Here is a 20,700-nt window from a genome sequence, read left to right as displayed (position 1 = left end):
AGTGTAGAAACCCCACTGTCTTCTCCATTATGCTTTTTATGTATATACGAATGCATATAAATATGTCAACTTTCCAAGCATATTCGTTTAGGTGGAGGAACTGATTGACCAGGCTTTGAAATACGACTTCAGGGCTTTGGAGGAGTTTTTACTAAACGAGACCAGAGAGGGTATTACTTCTAAATGCTCCAAACAATTCATGTCAAAACTGGACAAATTAATTAACAGGGTGAGTTTTAGCTCTCTTATACTCTCATGATCTGTCCACAGTACCTGGAGGCCAAAAAAGCAGTTGGTTAAGTAACCAACATGTAATTTGGTAGTGTTTAGTACAGAAGTTGAGACTAAGACAACAAGTGAAAATTCTCACGTACAGTTATCCCAGCCTGACTTAGTATTCAGTCATCATCATTAGATAATGCTAGCAAAGCGCAGCTAACCAAGTTAACAGTTTACATTAACATGGTTAGTTACATTTAAAAAAAGTTTTATACAGCTCAAATTTATACTGCGTATACAGAAAATACATACGTACAGCTAAATAGGTGGGGTTTAAGAGCCAAAGCATCTTATTGATTAAAGTTTGTCTGAATTGTTGTATATTTATGTTAACTTTAAAACTACTTAGGATTTAAGGTCAGCTTGTGCCACCAAAGCGGCTCTGGGATCTCTTGTGTGGCTCCAGAGCCTCTGTGGGTCTGCTGTGGTGTCTGCCACCAGGACTGGGGCCTTTGTGTGTTGTGAGGGGCAGCCTCCCTGGATAGAGCTTGTTTGTCCAACATCATATGTCATGTTGTTCTTACATCATACGTCATGTGTTGCATCATATTTTATTAATGATTTGTGCTCTATGTAGGAACTGGAGCAGCAGAATGTAAAGAATGCCTCTGTGGTATTTACCATCTTTTACAAATTGGGAAACACACTGGTCTTTCCGGGGGGTAGAGGTATATCGCTGATGGTGTCCCAAGGACTTGTAAAAAAGATAAGTGTACATTCAATGGTATTATTTATGTTTCATATTTGTGCTGCACAAATTTTTATAAAAACACCTTGATTTCATGACCAGTGGCCATGACGTTATGTACACATTCCAAGCTATTCTTGAGTTTGATGGAGGAAAAAACATGGCTTTCACAGAGCTAAGCTATTAGTCAACATGAATCATCAACATGAAACATCAAATGTCTGTCTGCATAAAATTGGTCTGGCCAGCTAAACAAATATTTAATGTTATCTATAAGAATTTAAAATTCTCGGTTATTAAGCAAATTAATTGAATGAACTTGGTGAATGAAAGACGAGATGTCAAGATTGTAATTTTTTTTCCTCTGACATAGATAACTGCGTTTATGATGACTAATTTTTACCCAATGTTTGATAATTGTTTAAAGCTTAAACACAACGATTTCTATTAGATTAAAAGCTGTTTAGCTGTGTGTTAAATCATGCCGCATAGAGGAGTTTAATTGTGACTTCAAACTTCTCATGTTTACATGGTACAGTGGTTTGAGAAAGTCAGAAAGATATGGCTTGAAGCTGGACCAAGGAGGAACGAGCTGCTTATAACCTTAGCTGAAGACTTCTTTGACGCATTGATGGTGAGAAAAAAGTGCTGCTACGGCAAATCTAATAAGATCATACATACTGCAACAGCGGTGCTAAAACAAGACAGAAACACTATCCTTCTAATGTATCTTGTATGCTCTTTTATCCTTCAGGTTGTTCATGAAAGTTGTAAAGAGGGTAAGTTTGTTTTTATGTATAATAAAGAAGATCTTCATTAAAATATTGAAGTCTTAAATATTTTTTGTCTTTTGCAAGGTACTTTTCAAGTTACAGAATACCTGCTTCATCAAATTGGGAAGTTAGCCTCTGATCTCCGGATTAACATTCTAATTCAAAAAGAGGTAAATCATACAATTATTTTAGAACTTTACACTATCACACTTTACACTTATGGAAAGTATAGTAGACAGAGTAATAGCAGAGTAAAAATAATTTAGACAGTGCTTACAAAGGGAATATTGATTTATTTGTTTGTTTAATTTCTTGATGGTAGGCAGTGAGGAAGCTTAATATGATATTACGAATGATCCCGTTGGAATTGAAGAAAGAGAAAAAAATCTTGTCATCACAACAGGCATCAAATGTCATGTAAAGAAGTGTTTAACATTTAAAAATATACTCTGATTCTAAAATCACATTTTACACATGTAAATAAATGCATATTTCTTTGCTTACAGGAATGATTTGGCTAGTCGAATCCTCAAAGGAGGAGGTCAGTGGTTACTGATAAATCTGTTATTTGAGGGCAAAGGTTTATGTACACCCATGTTAAAGATATTCAATATCAGCAAGGATTAAAGTTCTCTGTCAGATTTCCATCGGTTTAATTGTCACTATCACAAAGTTCTGTCATATATATTCCAGAGAAACGTAAAAGTTCAGTGAATATCCGGATTTGGGAAAAAAGCCATTATTTAATCAGTCAATAGACAGAAGCACCCATTTCAACCACCTTATCTTCCTACAGAGAATAATCCTAAAGGAATGTTTATTGATAAGAATAGACAGATAAGAATAGTTAGATGAACGTGTTTACTTGACATGCACACTAATACTTCTCATCTCTATAGCACTTGGCCTGTGAGGACATGCTGTCCAACTTCATTACACAATATAATAAACTGATAAATAAACATAAAAAAAAAAAGACTGCCCTTTCCAGTCAGGTCAGGAAATATGTGTGTATGTTAATAAAGCTTAATGTCGTGTATATTTAATAAAGTGGGCTGCGGCATAAATGTAATGTTAGTGTACAGTAGTACTGTAACTTGAAACAAGTGGTTGCTGTGTAGCTGTCCTCTAAAACGAATGCTCACATACCTTAACATGTGCTCTTAGCACGTACATCCCCATAGTAAGAGCAGTCCTCAGAGAGCCATGATTGTCTGATTGATTATACCCCGGTCACATGACAAATGTACAGGTTTAGAGTTAAACAAGATAGCAATGTTGGCATTAAATCAACATGGACAGCAACAAGAAAAGGCAGCAGAAAAAGCAACATTACAGAAAAAGAAAGGCGTTAAAGAAAATCGCCAAACTAACGCAGTTGTTAACAACAGTAATGTGCCCAGATTTTAGTGATGTAGATGCTGAGGCAGGTATCTGTGGAGCACACAGTGTCACACAATACCCTAACAGTGAATATTCTAATTAAGTAGAATAAAGCATAATAATAAGTATTAATGCATAAATTACCTAGAATTCGGTGGCCCATCTTTCCTACATCTTCAAGCTAATTTCAGTTTAATTTTAGTCAATTGATTTGATAGTTTGACAATTGTTGGACCATCCAGAGTTTGAGAGATATTTGCTATTCCTGTTGTCTCTGAGAAGCCCTATTCGTATTTGCATTACTGGTGGCCTTCTTTGTGTGTTTATCAGTAGATGAGTAAATATCAATCATCTGGAATTTAAGTAAAAGTGTCTGTTTAAATAGTCCAAGTCAAATTAAAACAATGGTCTAAGTCAACTATAATGTTGATAATTTCTAATTACCTATAGCATTACATATTAAATGTTTTTTTTTAGTCCTATTAATCAGTCACTTATGTTCAGATGTTGGAGGCTATTTAGCAATATTTAAAAAAATAAATAAATAAATATTTAAAGGAACTATGCATATGTTATTGTGGACATCCTAAGAAAGTGTGGAAATCAGTCCCACTTTGGCCCTGCTGACAGTAAATAATCTTTTCTGAAAGAAGCCACTGCACACTACTATAGTAATGACCAAACAATAGTAAGGTACAGTATTCCTGTGATTCTAAAGACCAGCCTTATATTTGGTCAGATTTTATTTATCTTTAATCCCTGTATTGTATTTTCTCCAGAAGTCTCATGTTACTATAAAGAAATTTGACAAGTTAATCAGGGCATCTACTTTGCTTACATGAGGGGTAGTTGCAAAAATAATTATTTGTTTTAGCTTCAAATCACAAAAAAGAATTGGAGTCAGTAAATGTTCTCTCTAAACAGTCTGAAAGATTTCAGAAATTGAATTAATGGCATTTAAGTTTCTTACTGGCTGTCCACAGAAGCATTTATACTATTTTAATTAACGTTCACTCAGTAATTTTGTGTTTTAATAATATTTTAAATGGAATATTGCTGCTTTTGCTTAGGTTGGACAAAAAATCTAATATTGTGTGACGTGACCTGGCCACAGTGATCAGCTTTGTGTAGAGCATGTAAAGCAGTATATTTATGGGGTGTTTGTTGGAAAAGGACTGGTACACAGAAAGTAGATGAGAAATGACGGTCACCTAGAAATATTGGAGCAAAATCTCAAGACTTTAGCCAGATTACAGCATGAAAACTGAAACTTGTTTCAGAATGATGACAAAACAGATTTAACCAATGTAAAAATATTTGATTGGCCATCACAAAGTAAAAGCAAAGAAAATCGGTAGCTTAAACGTAATAATCATATTACATGGATCCCCACAGGCATCTGTTACAGGAATGCTACAGGAATGCAAAGGCTTGTAAAATGCTTTTCCAAGCATTTGATTCATGTTAAGTAATTAGACGTCAACTGCTATCAAATATTAACCAAGTGTCCACTGAATACCTATCGGGTATAGTACATACATTGCAGTAACTCATTAAAATAATGATGATCTTCTAAATAATCAAACAAATAGTGGAACAAACTTGAGTGTCATTGTCTTTTGCCAAGGTGTATATGAACTGTTGCCCTCAACTGTGTAGTGCTACAGTCAGTTCCAGAGTTATAGTTAGTGTGCTTGTTTTTGTATTTCCTGTAAAATGTTTTAATGTGCTTGTCTGGTATGGTGTAGATTATGATCTCCAGGTGGCTTTGATGGAGGCTTTGTGTAGAATGACTTCTCGTGCCCAGCGAAGGGAGTTGGCTGATCAGTGGTTCGGCATGGAATTTGTTGCCTCTGCATTCACCAAGATTCAGGACTCAGAGTTTGAGACTGTAAGTGATAATTAGCTAAAACAATCTTAACATAATTGGATGATAAGATACTAGTCTAACTATTGACTTATAATGAGCATTTAGTGCAATTTAGCCATTTCTTCTGATATCTCAGATTTACCACTTGACCAAGACAATATACTTGACCTATTTAAGTACCCGGCACCTAAATTTTTACTTGTCATTTCTGAATAATAACTAAGACAGGTTTCTTTTTGCTTTCATTTATTTCACATTTGTGATGGTGTTGTTCAGCTTAAAAGCCTTATCCTTTTTTCCTTCATACATTACACTGATTTATTATGGTAAAAAACGGTAAAATTTTTATGCCCCTTGAAGTTGTGGCTTCTTTTTTGCAGGACAGTCTTTGCAACAGTCTTTCCAACTTGATTCGATACTTAGTTGTTGTTTTAGGGTTGTTTTCACTTTATTTCTAAACGTTGTACTTTTTGTGTGGTCCTCAGTCTTTTATATTTTTACAGTTTTGGTATGAAGGAACCAGATTTTTAGAGGTCCACAGTTTTTTTCCCCCTAAAGGTTTTAGTGATTTGCTTAGATTTTCTCAGGGTATAAGCCACATCTGGCTCTAAAGAACTTTTTATAAATGCATTCCAAGTTACTCCTAGCTAATCTTTTAAATAAAAAAATTGTCCATTTTAAACACATAAATATTTGACCACTGGAAAGTTTACACAGATTTTTATTAGCTGTAAGTCTGTCTAATATTACATCTGAAGTAGATAAGTAATTTACTTGGCAAAATGAATTTATAGTAACATCAAATCGTTGGAATGTTAGCCTACAGTATGTGTTCGCTTTTAGCTTATGTGTATTTAAGTTTTTGGTTTTTCAATGTACTTGGTGGCTCTGACAGTAGTCCAGGTGTGATGTAAATTATAACATTATATGGGTGGGTAAGGCTCTAGATTGTTGGTTTGGGCATCCGAGAATCCAGATTTAAGCCCAGGTGTCGGTGGTTGCCAAACTGCCATACTACCCAGCCACTGCATGCACATCCTCACAGCAATTGATATTTGTTGCTATGGTAATCATTAGTGACAGGTGACTGGTGTTCTTTTTTTCCTCTGCACTTTAACAAATACAGCCGACTAACTGCTTGCGAAATTACAAGCATATTTTTGCTAAAAAATTTTCAGACATTTAAGTCAAATGAAAGTCACGTGCGACTATGAATGTGAGCCGTCATTACATGATCTGACACACACACAAAAAAAATGGAATTGAACAATATGGCTTGTAATGTGAAAATAGACAAACACAAAACATCCATCTCTGTAGCAAAAAACAAAACAAAGGAAAGTCATTGTGCATCATTTTGGTTGTAGATCTACAGTAACTGAAAAAAAAAAAAAAAAGTTGTATGCCTCCATAATGTACTATTTAATTAGTTTTCTGGAGTGGAAGAAAGTCTGAAGTAACAGGATAGTTGCTAAAATCTATTGTCTCAATAGCAGGCGAATCTTTAAATTTAGCTGAACAATCACTCCTCCTTATAACATCGCATTAAACATATGTTGTGATTTTCTGTTTTAAACTTTCTCTTGTAATGTCCTCTAAAAGAGCACACTAATTACCAGGCATCTTGTCCATTCTGCTTTTTACTTCCTGACGACCTTCTGATTTTCACAATTTATAATAGTCACTGGTGAATATTTTTTTTCTTATTAACTTTAAGATAGAGAGAGAATCTGGTGGGGGACTGACTATTGCTTTTATAAGGCACAAGGTAACAGAAACTATCTTATCACACAAAAACAATGAATATATTTATAAACAAATGTAATATTTTGTTCATTTATTAATTAAAATTGTAAACATTGACAGCTAGTTGCATTATAAGTGCATATAACCAAATTTGGATTATGCTGACGGTAGGATGATGCAATGCTGTTGCCACTTCAAATAATATTTTTGCATAAAGGCATAATCCAAAATAACTTGTCTGAGACCCTTTAAACCAGATGGTTCTACACAAACTTGGTTTGCAGGTTATTTGCAGTGAGAAAGTAATTTGATCCAAACATTGGAAGAGAACCAATTATGGTGTGTACCTTGGGTTGCAGATGAAATTTTTCTGTAAAGCAAATCTCCTAAAATGAGCTGCCAGGTGCAAACTGACCAAAGGCACAAATGTGCATTTTAGAGATTTTAGAGACAAAAATAGTAAATAAATGATGAATGTGATACACATGGTTTAAACGAATAAATCCAAAAATTACTTAGCAGTATATTGAGTATTGCTTATGTTCTGAACTCAGGTGAGTTTCCTTTTGTGCAAGATTTTGTGCATGTGTTTAAACATTACACAACTAACATAATTAGCTTTTTTTTTTTTATTTATGTTCAGTGACAATTTTTTAATTATATTAAATTATGTTTATTTACAGTAACAATCTGCAAGGGGGGGATGTTGCAAAAGTATTTATTTTGCTGTGATTCTACTTCAGAAACTGGATCTTTATTTGGATCTATGCTACTATATAACTAATTGTACTCTTTTTTCAGGATTGCAGAAAATTTTTGAATCTAGTCAATGGAATACAGGGTGATGATCGAAGGTACATTTAATAGCTCAATCAACATTTCTATCTCATTGACTGTACCATACCAATAGACTGATTAATTGGAATGTTTTTATATTTACAGTGTTTACTCCTATCCTTGTCTTAAGGTGTTTTTGGACAAGCATGCGGTAAGTTTTCACTAACTCTTTATGGAATTATGGAAATTGAGACTCTGAAAGAAACTTCAACTTCATAAACAGTACAAACAGAATAAAAATGAATGAAAGTGGTGCCAACTGTGAAATCTAATCTCTCAAACGGGTGCTGAGTCTGTCCTGGGGTCTCTGTCCATTAGCAGGATTTTGTAAGGTGGCCAAACAACTGCACAAGAATGTTTTTAATCTACATGAGCAGTGTATCTTTTATGAGGCTTATCCACATCCTCAAGCTTCTCACCTTATCATGCTAACATGTAAACCCTACAACCCTGAGAATGAGCCTACAGCTTGTAAACATAGAGGTAGATGACTGGTACACAAAAAGTACCATGGCCTTGGAAGAACTTTGATTCTAGCTGATTCACACACAGTGTCAAAATTTTTTAATGCAGGTTGCATCCTATGCACAGATCATCTGCTATTAATACCAGCAACCCTGGGGTAAAGTAGGAATCATTGCTGACTCGAATGTTTGCCAGATGCTTTGAAATCTGTTTCTTGGTTTAGCAGGTAAATCTGTCTGGTGCCTTGTGCAACAAATCCAACTTAGAGTACCACTAAGGGTGATCAGATAACAGCCTTGTGTCAATACATTTGTCAATACACATGGCCTCAAGTCTAATTATTCATTAGCAAAATCTGTCACTAGCCTTTGACACAAAATGTCCAGTACCAAGTACACTTAAAGGCAACTTTTTTTTGTTTTGTTTTGTTTTGTTTTGTTTTTGCAATCTGGGTTGCGGAGAAGATTCCTGAGGTTCATCATTCCCAGTGTGAGACAGTACTCGTGTGTGTGTGTGTGGGGGGTGTGTGTGTGGGGGGTGTGTGTGTGTGGGGGGGGGGGGGGGATTATTTTTGAACTCCTAACTTTGTGAAAGTCTGGGACTAGTGAATATTTTCCCACCTACTGTACTTAAGGCTCCCTTTTGAACTCATGAGTAGTAGAGATACCAATTCTGATCAAGACGTTTGTTACTTTGCATTTCAGACACTAACACTGGCTGTGAAGTGACATTTTATGTTCCGAAAGCCACTTTTGTTTTTTTTTTACTTTTAAGGGTCTAGTCTTTCCATTTATCTTATGATTGCTGCATGACTAGCAGCCTTTATCTCTTGATCTCACCATCATGTGTCCACATGATGGTGCCATTTAGCGATTTTAGGTTGAGCCTGACTGCATTACAGGATAGCCATATGGAACTCACCCCAGTCCTTGTTCCGGGACACATGGACACTTAGTCATGCGATGTATAAAATTACATTTCACATTTAAAAATTAATAATACTGGCTGCATTACAGCCTAAATATATAGCTTCTACTATTCAAACTACAGTGTTATATCAGGAAGACCCACTAGATGGCCCTGTATTTGCCAGAGGACTAATGGAGTTGAATTATCACTCTTACTGATGATCACACTTGGATTTTATTTAGTTACATTTTGATCTTGGATTTAGATTTAAATGTACTTTGTGGTTTTAGATGTCTAAACACAGCTGTTTGTCATGTTTGAGGTTCTTAAATTTATTTGATAGTCAATATTAAATAAGGAGACTATGCAATCTTTATTCACATTATCTAAATGCATAAGAGTACAGAAATGGTAGGGTATTGCAGTTTAGTATAAGAGAAATATAGTGATGTGCAGCCCATTGACGATTCAAAATTGAACTTCTTTTAATTATATACACACACACACTTCACACACAGACACACAATATATAAATGATGATTTGGGGAAAGTAACTTCAAACAGTAATTTAAGAAATTTCTGGAAAGTGTTAAATGATGAGACTAAATCATAAGTCAAATTTATTTATTCCTTATCTAACAATTCAGTCTTGAAGGCTACATTAATGTGGTAATGACTTGGAGAATTTAAATACTTAGTAAAGTATGCGGCTGTTCACCGCATGATGCTAATAGTAATAATAATAATAATGGCTTACCCACATGTATTGCTTTTTTTTTTTATCCATCTTTACAGTCTTATTTTATGATTAAGAAGTTTTGCCGACTTTTGTTTAAATCAAATGGAAGTTACCTGACTTCTTGCAGCAAAGTTTCTGATAATGTTCTTAAAGTAAAGTCTTGGGACTTGTTTACTCTCAATGCCATGGATTCACTGAGCACTTCATTGGTCATTGTGAAGGGCATGTAGTTTTAATATAAATGCTAATATATGAGCAATAACATTAAATGTATTTATTATATAATCACTGTTATACAAACAGTTATATCAGTCAGCAAGTAAATCATTGTACTTGATCCCATTCTTGGATCAACTATAGGACTTTGCAAGAGCCCCCAGGAAAGCACCCATGTACTTTGATTTGCATTTTTAACTACTGTGATGCAGTATATGCAAGTGCTGCTAAAATGGCAAAAGGGTTACCTCTCCAAATCACAGCTATATTACAGGACTCTAATAGAACAGTATGTTATAAACATTAGTACAGTTGTGCGTGATTTCAGTTTTATAAATACATGGGCACACAAATGCAGCATAAGCCTGAAAGTGGCCATCTGGACCTTGTTTGTTATTGCTATGTAACACAATATTATTATGTTTCTTTATTTTCAACACAAACAATACATGCTCATTATGCCAATGTTAAACAGACATAATATAGCAAATAACTCTAAATCTAACTTTTTTGTCAAGTCTTTTTTTTTCCATACAAACCTGAGATTTTTATCCATTATCTTCATTATCATCTTAGCATTTTTTAGTGGCAGGATCTGTCCAGCTTGACAAGGCCCTGGGCCTTGACAAGAAGTGTTGTTGTGTTATCTTAGCTTCTTCTGGTAAAAGTATAATTTAGAGCATTAGAAAACAAGCATTGATTAAAGCATTATGAAATGCTTTTCCAAAAACGAAAACCTAAAAAATTCACAGTACCTTTATTCAGTCCTCGAAACTGGCTAGCAAACACTTTGTCCCACGATACTACTGCAGATCTAAAAGTATGCATTCTCTATTTTATGCCAAATTTAAAACAATCTCATGTCTTCAACTATTTTTGAATAAATTGGGATTTAAAAAAGTGGTAAGAACATGTCATAAAGGATTTACAGGCACATATCTATAATGTATTATCTATGCTTTAAATACATGGTATTGTTCTTACAGTTGCTCATGCCTGTGGATGAGAATCTCAATGAGTTCTGGATTGACTTCAATCTAGGAAGCCAGAGCATCTCCTTCTATTGTTGTTTTGCTGATGATGAGGTATTTGTTCTAGGATTAGTTTTTTTCTTTTTTCTAGGAATAGGATTTCATTTTTTTATTTCTTATTCCTCAGGAAAGCCAGTGGGACACTCTTTGCATAACAGAAAATGAAGTCCACAGTTACACAGTGGAAGGTAAAAATAAATACACCAAATAAAATACTCTGGTCACCCTTATTTTGTGTCCACATACTATATATATATATATATATATATATATATATATTAACCTGTTATGCTTGAAGGATCTAAACATAAATACTGTATATGTTTCCTACTTTGTGTGTCATTGCATTCCCAGAAGAGGAAGGTATTAAAGTGCTGCAGCTGGCTTTAACTGAGCCAGTGTGTCTGAGCAGTATTCAGGGCACCAGACTCAACATTCACTTCAGTTCTTCCTTAGACATCCTGAACACCACAAAGAAGGTCTATGGGGAAAACAAGAATAAAGTGAGTAGTGATATTTGCTGTTTGTTTTACTACTTACTTACTTACTTGACTTGGAGTTTGATTTATTACAATTCATGGATGAACCAGAGTAGTGTGTACACTTTATGAGGCTGGTTAGGTGAAAGCCATCTGGATTTTATTGTATTTGTGTACATCATTGTATCAATGAAAAATGTTAAATAAATTTACTGTAACTGAAAGCAATTTTTTGTTACACCACTTCAGAGGTTTATTGGAAAGACCACCACATCTGTGGTAAAAACTGCTGTTCAAATAATTTTGGATGAAGGAGGCTCACAGGTGAGAAAACCTGGGGGGGGGGCGGGGGGGGGTGATGGGAAATGGGAAAATGCTACAATAGTTTCTTTTAAATAATAATTTGATTATGCCACATGTACGAGGACTGTTGTTATTCTGCACGGTACAAAGTATGGCTGTTTCTATGGAGTCCATAAGATTGTATGGCTCTAACATCATTTTTTTTTTATACATAGTATTAGTTATTTTTGGATTATGTAAAAAAAAATGTGTCCTGCCTTGTGGCCCGGGTCCCCTAAGATAGACTCCAGGCATCCCACGACCCTGTACAGGATTAGTATTATAGCGAATGAGTGAGAGTGAGTGAGGGGGATTATGTAATGGTTGGCAGGTTCTTGTCGTGCTTAAAAATGAAATAAAAGGCCTTGAATACCTGGAAAATAGGCATGTTTTTCAAAAGTGCTTGATATTAAAAGGGAAATAGGAATGATCATTATGTAGTTTTATGCAACTTGACAATATAGCCTATTTCTGTCTGTTCTGATATAAACATTTTTTTTCCTGATTTTCTTCGTAATTTAGTCGAGTCCAATTCCCACCTATCATTAGAGCACTTCCCCATCAAGGCTACTACTACCAGTCAGGGAGGGTTGAGCCACCTGACACCATCGAACCGCAACTACCCACGTACGCATCATTCAGGGGAGCGTAACACACTTGTGATTGACCTCCCCTCTGAGAGAGCTTGGCTATTCAACTTTCTCCAGGCCCCCCGGCTGCAGGAGGCTAAAGCATCACCTGGGAATTGAACTCACGATCTCCAGATGATAGGGCGAGAACTTTACCAGTACTCCTACTGTCATTGTCAGAGAAACACAAACCTTGTATTACTGGCTCATTTAGGGTTTCCATGTCTTACAGCCATGCTGGGGGGAGGGTGGGGGTGGACCTACTCAATATTAGGCGTCAGGTTGTAATGTTATGGCTGATCAGTGTATATTCTCCATGCCAAGTTCTTCTTAAAAAAATGTGGATGTGTTTTATAGTACAACATTCTGTTGTACTTTCATAGCTGGTCATTGGTGTAAATTGGTAGAATAATTAAATAATTGTTGTTGTTGTTGGTCTTTCTGCTGCTCCCGGCAAGGGGTCGCCACAGCGGAATACCCAGTCCGCACTACAACTTGGCACAGGTTTTTACGCCGGATGCCCTTCTTGACACAACCCTCACATTTTATCCAGGTTTGGGACCGGTTTTGTTAATTGCTTGACTACTGTATGTCATGTTCAGGTTCTTTTTCCGGAGAGTCAGGGCTCATCTCAGCACTTGGAAAAAAATGTACCATCTTCAGTGAGGAGTGACACTCAATTGCTGACATCCCATGAGAAAAATTCCAGAAACATCAACCAGCAGGCAAATTTTTTTTAATTATATCATATAATAATTAATTATATCATATAATATATCTAACTAAAGGATTTAAATAAAAAATAAATAAATGAAAAATATATATATACAGTGTGTATGTATGTGTGTATATATATATATAAATATATATATATATATATATATATATATATATATATATAGTGGCTTGCAAAAGCATTCGGCCCCCTTGAACTTTTCCACATTTGTCACATTACAGCCACAAACATGAATCAATTTTATTGGAATTCCACGTGAAAGACCAATACAAAGTGGTGTAAGTAAATAACTGAAAAGTGGGGTGTGCGTAATTATTCAGCCCTCTGAGTCAATACTTTGTAGAACCACCTTTTGCTGCAATTACAGCTGCCAGTCTTTTAGGGTATGTCTCTACCAGCTTTGCACATCTAAAGACTGAAATCCTTGCCCATTCTTTTTTGCAAAACAGCTCCAGCTCAGTCAGATTAGATGGACAGCGTTTGTGAACAGCAGTTTTCGGATCTTGCCACAGATTCTCGATTGGATTTAGATCTGGACTTTGACTGGGCCATTCTAACACATGGATATGTTTTGTTTTAAACCATTCCATTGTTGCCCTGGCTTTATGTTTAGGGTCGTTGTCCTGCTGGAAGGTGAACCTTCGCCCCAGTCTCAAGTCTTTTGCAGACTCCAAGAGGTTTTCTTCCAAGATTGCCCTGTATTTGGCTCCATCCATCTTCCCATCAACTCTGACCAGCTTCCCTGTCCCTGTTAAAGAGAAGCACCCCCAGAGCATGATGTTGCCGCCACCATATTTGACAGTGGGGATGGTGTGTTCAGAATGATGTGCAGTGTTAGTTTTTTGCCACACATTGTGTTTTGCATTTTGGGGCTAAAGTTCCATTTTGGTCTCACCTGACCAGAGCACCTTCTTCCACATGTTTGCTGTGTCCCCCACATGGCTTGTGGCAAACTCCAAACGGGACTTAACAATGGCTTTGTTCTTGCCACTCTTCCATAAAGGCCAACTTTGTGCAGTGCACGACTAATAGTTGTCCTATGGACAGATTCCCCCACCTGAGCTGTAGATCTCTGCAGCTCGTCCAGAGTAACCATGGGCCTTTCGGCTGCCTTTCTGATCAGCGCTCTCCTTGTTCGGCCTGTGAGTTTAGGTGGACGGTTTTGTCTTGGTAGGTTTACAGTTGTGCCATACTTCTCCCATTTTTGAATGATCGCTTGAACAGTGCTCCGTGGGATGTTTAAGGCTTTGGAAATCTTTTTGTAGCCTAAGCCTGCTTTAAATTTCTCAATAACTTTATCCCTGACCTGTCTGGTGTGTTCTTTGGACTTCATGGTGTTGTTGCTCCCAATATTTTCTTAGACAACTTCTGAGGCCGTGCACTGTATTTAGTCATTAGCACTCATCAGGCAATGTCTATGGGCAACTGACTGGACTCAGACCAAAGGGGGCAGAATAATTACACACACCTCACTTTGCAGTTATTTATTTGTAAAAAATGTTTGCAATCATGTATGATTTCGTTCCACTTCGCAAGTGTACACCACTTTGTATTGTTTTTTTCCAGTGGAATTTTAATGAAATTGATTCATGTTTGTGGCTGTAATGTACAAAAATGTGGAAAAGTTCAAGGGCGCCAAATACTTTGCAAGCCACTGTATGTGTGTATATATATATATATATATATATATATATATATATATACATACACACAGTATATTAGGTTTCTATATCGCATTTCACATTTTCTTGTGCAGGTGTTATCAAAATCTGTTATGTAGTTACTTTGGTGCTGCTTAATCTAATATTAGTACAATTTCCAAATGAAACCCCAGCAATCCTGTTGATTTTTTAATATACGCTGCCGGATAACTATTCGTCCTGTACTTTTGTCTATTTAAGAGGCATGTCCTGTTCTTGGTAATGTCAAATTGTTGACAGTGACCGTCTTGGTATATGATGGCTCATCTACTGTTTTGAAGATTTACTAATGAGATCCTGTACATACTTTGTAAGCTTTTTGTGGACTATTACTTTATCAGTTTCATCACTTTATAAATGACAGGTGTCATTAATAACAATTTATGTTATCATAAATTTTAATGTAATAGGTCAATTCTGACCACAACCACATGCCCCATTGTAAAAGGATGGGCACACTTGTGCACCAGGTTATTGCTTTTTTTCCTTTTTGTGTTATGATGTTCTGGTATTAAAAACAAATACTTGCTTTCTCTTTATTCATTATTATTATTATTATTATTTAGATGATGACCCCATTGATGAACAAAGTGTCAGAGTCATGTATGTACATCTCTGGCAGTGCGGGACGTAAACTTGGCAGAAGCCCATTTAGCTGTGTGTTGCCTGCATGTAAGTCAAACTGTATATTTTCATAATGGTGTAATGCAAACAAAACGTTCTTAGAGTATTTCTAATTTATAGTATCCCCATTTGCAGCAAACAGTGTAGGTATACATAAAGGTTTTTTTTAAAAAACTTGTAAAAAATCTTTCTCCGTGCAGAATGCTGAACTTCTAAATCTTTGGAAATTATTTTTTTACTTTTTTTCAGATGTGCATCAACTGTTGGTTATTTAAGAACATAGCTTATAGCTTTACCTTTTGGCACTGTGGTAACACACACCTGAATGTCCTAGACCAGCAAAATGCCCAAACATCTGCTTTTATAGAGGTCTGCACACCTGCTGATAATCAGTTAATCAGCATTAGTTAGCATTGTCTGGCTGCAACTTACCCTCTTAAATTAGTAGTAAGGGGGTACTAGGTTTTTCTTTTTCTTTTTTGTTTCGGCTTCATTTTTGTTAAATAAATAATGGCATGGTAAAAATCTTGTGTTGTTTGTCTGAGGTTGTATTTGCCTAATCCTGAGACCTGCTGCGATCAGATGATTTTTCTTTTTACTGTTTGTCTCCTGTGATGTTTTACAATAGCCGCTTCAGGGAAGTCAAAGATGAAACCTGCTCTAGAGATGGTGGGCCCAGATATAAAACACGGCCGGGAAGGTCAACAAGTGACGGAAAAATACCGCCGAGTAAGTAAGAGTAAAGCTTGGTATATAGATATTTGGACATTGGCAATGTTAGTTATTTTAGCCTCCTACCACAGTAGACGGATAGATGCTACCACAGTATATAGGAGCATAGGTAAATAAAATTTTATTTGTATAGTGTTATAAACAATAAATCTTGTTACAAAGCAGCTTTACAGAAATGTGGTCCAGAAAAGTTTTGGATTTCTTTCAGAGTTCTTACCCCTCTTCATAAAATTCCCTTCCCGTCAAAGATCTCAAGTTCAAGTTGATCTGTGTTTCGTCTGTTATGTGTAAAATGTTGTCCCAAAATAGTATGACAGGTGTTTGGCAAGATCAAAACAAAATCAAGAGAAGCCCTCATCATAAAGGGGGTTTATATCTTCCGGTAAACCCTCTTTGGAACTCACGTCAGCTAGCAGTAATGAAGGGTCAAAACACAGCAAGGAGAGTTTAGAGGCAATTTGAAATGATTTAAAGGCATTTAATAAGGTGAAAAAGTGTTTTTTAAGATGATATAGTGTTTCAGCAAGAAATTACATCTGCTAATGTTACCATACTGTTTTTGAATGTGGGCTTTAGCTAACAGATGCTCTCTCTTCTTTTTGGTACACTGAACTGCCACTGAATCCAATTGGACTGGAATGGACTTTTTGATATTTCAGCTTAATGATGGCTTGTTCACTGGCTGTGACAGCCCTTTGGACTCCATATTGAGAATTCCAAATGCTAATGCCAGAATCAAGTTTAGACCTTTTATTTGTTTGTCACTTGTGAGTAATTAGTGAGGTAAAAACATGCTTATGGAACAGCTAAGCAGCCAGTTATAAAAAAAAACAACATTTTGGGGACCTTAAAAAAGGGAGGAATGCACAAATGTGGTTTAATCCTAACTTTATTTAATAGACTTTGATGCAAATTCCCTCAAAACTGAAAGACAGAATGTTTAGTTCATATTCAATATTTAATTTTAACTCATAAATAATTCAGTAGTCAACTAAAATATAAATAAATTTTAGTTTGCGAATACTGATGAACTTGGCTGTATGTTCACTACATTATTGCTTGGTTCTCTCGTTCAATCAAGTTTTTAACATGACATACTGTCTTTATAGCATATTCCTGTAGAGAAAGTTTTGGAAATGGTGCAGACTGACCAAGAGCCCCAAGAAGAGCCTTTGGGTATAGTTATGCTGTCTGTTCAATGTTAAGGATTCCTTATGTCTAATACTTTGTAGCATAATTTATATACATGTTTTGTTTTTTCTTTATAAAAGATAACAGCATAGTTCTAGACACTCAGCCAGCTGTGTGGAGGGAAACCTCTATGTAAGTTTTATTTATTTGATTGATGTTTTTTGTGTATTTGTTTATTTATTTATTTATTTAGTTAGTTAGTTAGTTAATTTCATTACTGTGTATAAAATTTACTAGACTTTTTGAGCTGAGAAATCTAAATTTCTTTAATGTACATTTGAAATTGTAAGGCATTTTTTATTTGCGTTGCTGTACTCTGCCACTGATAACACCACTAGTACCTGTTAATATTGATTTTATGTTTTACTCTGTTGCCAGATTTTCAAGTCCTAGCTGCCTTAACAGGAAGAGAGTTTCTGTGTCTGGTTCATTATTTCCATGTCAACATCCTTCACATCAGTCCAAATCAGGTGACAGTGGGTGCTTGAGACAGAAAAGTTTAGCTCAAATACTCATTAGTTTAGTATCAGTTCCGGAACACTCTGCTTGGGTTTACAGTGTCAAAGGCTGTTCAGTAGTCATGCCGCACATTGTTTCATGCTTTGCATCTGTCTCCAGAGCCACCACAGCAGTCACTGCCAGCCCAGAGGAGCTCTGGTGGACTGAGCCACAAAGAGCTACATGCTCAGCTAACTCAAAGACTGGAGCAGGTGCTGAGAGAGCGTGAGCAGCAAGAGCAAAACCCCCCAGAGATTAGAGCTGCTGAAAAAGAGACTGGACTTGTGAAAAAGCCACAGGGACCAACCCCAACTGAACAGAGTGGATGGGCTAAGGGCAGTGGGGCTGACAGAAGCAACAATACGGTGAGAAATTTGCAGTGTTTTGGGGTAATAAATCAGAACAGAATATAGGTCTAATGCTTTTTGTAAATTTATTAAGTTTTAAAATAATTAGTTATGACTTTGCTAAGGTTACTGTTGTTTTGAAATATAATATAAAACAGTGTTTTTAATTTACCTATGTACACACAAAAATTTACCATCATGACATTCTCCAGAATGGAGGGGATAAGTATGTCTGCTTGGATATGAGATTTAATAATTGAAATAACTGTATTTGCTTTTTACCATTTTATTTTTCTTTAGAAGACAAAGAAAGCAGCCGAAAGCATGGTGAAGCAAATCAAAAACCATTACAATCAGACTGGCTTTAGAACAGTAGCACAGGAGCAGGTTTCCTGGTTTAACACTGTACCAACTAACAGGTAAAATGGAACCATTATATTGTTTGTTTACTTTTATCTGTCTGTGACTTATTTATTTTGTTTCTGTTTTATTTGGTAGATACTCTTTCAACAAGAGCTGGTGTCCAAGTTCAGTTGTAAGTTTTTTTTAGTTGTAAGTTGTTCTGGTTTGTCTTGATGGTCTTTTTTTGAGGCTTTTCTTTATATTGTATATATACTTACTACTGCAGCATATTTTTGTTGTTTCAGGCCAGGATTTCTGCTCATACACATGACCTTTTAAAGCCATCATCAGCATATGAGTCTAAGGGAGCATCAAATCAGAATAAGTATATATTTAAAATTAAATCTTGGGAAATAAGTTATGAGTATTAAATATTTTCAAATGCTATAATAATTCATTATCTATCTGTGTTGTTTTTCTCAACTGATTTATTTGTGACTGTTTTTGTTAGGGACGTATATGCATTTGGTCTAGATGCTCCAGAACTCAGTAAGGTAAATGCCTTGATTATTTTAATTACCTGTGTACTGTTTAATACATTGTGCAGCATGGTTTTATGTGGTTCGTGTGGTCTTGATTCTGTTGCTTCCTAGAAAAAAAGTAGGAAGTCCTCTGAAATGTCTGGAATGAACAGCAGGTAGTTAATCCTCTGGTTTCTAAGTCAAGCTTTGTTGTGAGCATATTCTTTTTAAAGAGGAATGGATATATACAGTAGAATATTTATTGAAAATTTCATATTTACAACTGCATAGTGAATTAATTTGCCTCTTTTTTTTCTTTTCTTTTTTTTTTTTTTACTTCAATGTATGTATTTAGCAGTTCCCTCACTCTTTCCAGCACCTCTAAGAAGTGTCTTCCTGTCAAGGTCAGAGAATTATTAAAACAATTTGCTAAGTACTGCAAAGCTAGGGGCCAGGGGTAGCTCAGTGGTTAAGGCATTGGACTACGGTTCGGAAGATCCCAGGTTCAAACCCCACAACCACCAAGTTGCCACTGTTGGGCCCTTGAGCAAGGCCCTTAACCCTCAACTGCTCAGATGTATAATGAGATAAAAAAAAATGTAAGTCGCTCTGGATAAGAGCGTCTGCCAAATACCTAAATGTAAATGTAAGGCTAGTACTGCTGGTTTTGCCATACACTGTTCACATTATTAAATTAAGGATGAATGAGATGATGGATTGAGATTTTAGCTTTCCTTTTATTATATTTACATGTATTCCTAATATCTTTGGTGACAGTAAAAGTATGTGGGGAAAACACTTTTTTAAATTATACACCTAGTGGACCTCCACACACAACCACTTTAACTTTATTGAAATCCAGGTTGCATGGCTCCTTCAGTTATGTTGTGGTCTGTAGGAGCCTGCCAGGCCCAGAAGCTGCCTTAGAACACTCTGGTATACAGAGGAGTTTGTGCATGATTAAATGATTGTAAGGTCCTGTGGCTGCAAAAACAAGCCCAAATCATCACCCTTACTCCGCTGTGCTTGACAGGGGGTATGAGTTTTTTTTAGCTGAAATACTTTTAATAAATTTTTTTCCAAACATGGCACTGCCCATTAGGGACAAACAACTCCACTTTGGTCCCGTTTGTCTATAAAACATTGTTCCAGAAGCCTTGTGGCTTGTTCAGATGCAGTTTTGTCAGTCAAGCTTTCATGTTCCTTTTAGACAGAAGAGTTTCTCTTGGCAACCCTTCCAAGTCATCTTCTAATTGTGCTGTCATGGACTTCAAAATTTAACATGCTTAGTGATGCCTGAAATGTAGCGCTTGTATTTCTTTGCGCACTGCACGGTCTGATCTTGGGGTGAATGTTTTGAGAAGATTGGCGACTGTCTTGAATGCTTTCCACTTGTAAAAAATCTTTCTCTGTGCAGAATGCTGAACTTCTAAATCTTTGGAAATTATTTTTTAACTTTTTTCCAGATGTGCATCAACTGTTGGTTATCTAAGAACATAGCTTATATCTTTACCTTTTGGCACTGTGGTAACACACACCTGAATGTCCTAGACCAGCAAAATGCCCAAACATCTGCTTTTATAGAGGTCTGCACACCTATCATTGTTTTCCACATGTAGAGTA

At 36.0% G+C, this 20,700-nt stretch overlaps 1 protein-coding gene across 1 annotated transcript in view; it reads left to right on the top strand.

The window, feature by feature from the left end:
• Positions 1-20,700, top strand: part of sycp2 (synaptonemal complex protein 2) — a 36,205-nt gene that overhangs the window by 1,928 nt on the left and 13,577 nt on the right. Inside the window, exons 3-29 of the mRNA XM_053483392.1 lie at positions 92-229; positions 857-987; positions 1,499-1,601; positions 1,722-1,746; positions 1,825-1,910; positions 2,063-2,157; positions 2,247-2,281; positions 4,872-5,014; positions 7,541-7,593; positions 7,682-7,727; positions 10,892-10,990; positions 11,064-11,124; positions 11,291-11,439; positions 11,665-11,739; positions 12,989-13,111; positions 15,389-15,494; positions 16,075-16,175; positions 17,288-17,354; positions 17,450-17,501; positions 17,748-17,839; positions 17,988-18,232; positions 18,515-18,633; positions 18,713-18,749; positions 18,862-18,941; positions 19,068-19,110; positions 19,210-19,253; positions 19,433-19,481. Of these exons, the coding sequence (XP_053339367.1) occupies positions 92-229; positions 857-987; positions 1,499-1,601; positions 1,722-1,746; positions 1,825-1,910; positions 2,063-2,157; positions 2,247-2,281; positions 4,872-5,014; positions 7,541-7,593; positions 7,682-7,727; positions 10,892-10,990; positions 11,064-11,124; positions 11,291-11,439; positions 11,665-11,739; positions 12,989-13,111; positions 15,389-15,494; positions 16,075-16,175; positions 17,288-17,354; positions 17,450-17,501; positions 17,748-17,839; positions 17,988-18,232; positions 18,515-18,633; positions 18,713-18,749; positions 18,862-18,941; positions 19,068-19,110; positions 19,210-19,253; positions 19,433-19,481 (2,397 nt within the window). The remainder of the gene's footprint in view (positions 1-91; positions 230-856; positions 988-1,498; positions 1,602-1,721; positions 1,747-1,824; positions 1,911-2,062; positions 2,158-2,246; positions 2,282-4,871; positions 5,015-7,540; positions 7,594-7,681; positions 7,728-10,891; positions 10,991-11,063; positions 11,125-11,290; positions 11,440-11,664; positions 11,740-12,988; positions 13,112-15,388; positions 15,495-16,074; positions 16,176-17,287; positions 17,355-17,449; positions 17,502-17,747; positions 17,840-17,987; positions 18,233-18,514; positions 18,634-18,712; positions 18,750-18,861; positions 18,942-19,067; positions 19,111-19,209; positions 19,254-19,432; positions 19,482-20,700) is intronic.

This window comes from Clarias gariepinus, chromosome 22, assembly GCF_024256425.1.
Source record: "Clarias gariepinus isolate MV-2021 ecotype Netherlands chromosome 22, CGAR_prim_01v2, whole genome shotgun sequence".
NCBI lineage: Eukaryota > Metazoa > Chordata > Actinopteri > Siluriformes > Clariidae > Clarias > Clarias gariepinus.
The sequence above is the reverse complement of the archived record's forward strand: the minus strand, read 5'-3'. Positions and strand labels throughout refer to the sequence as shown.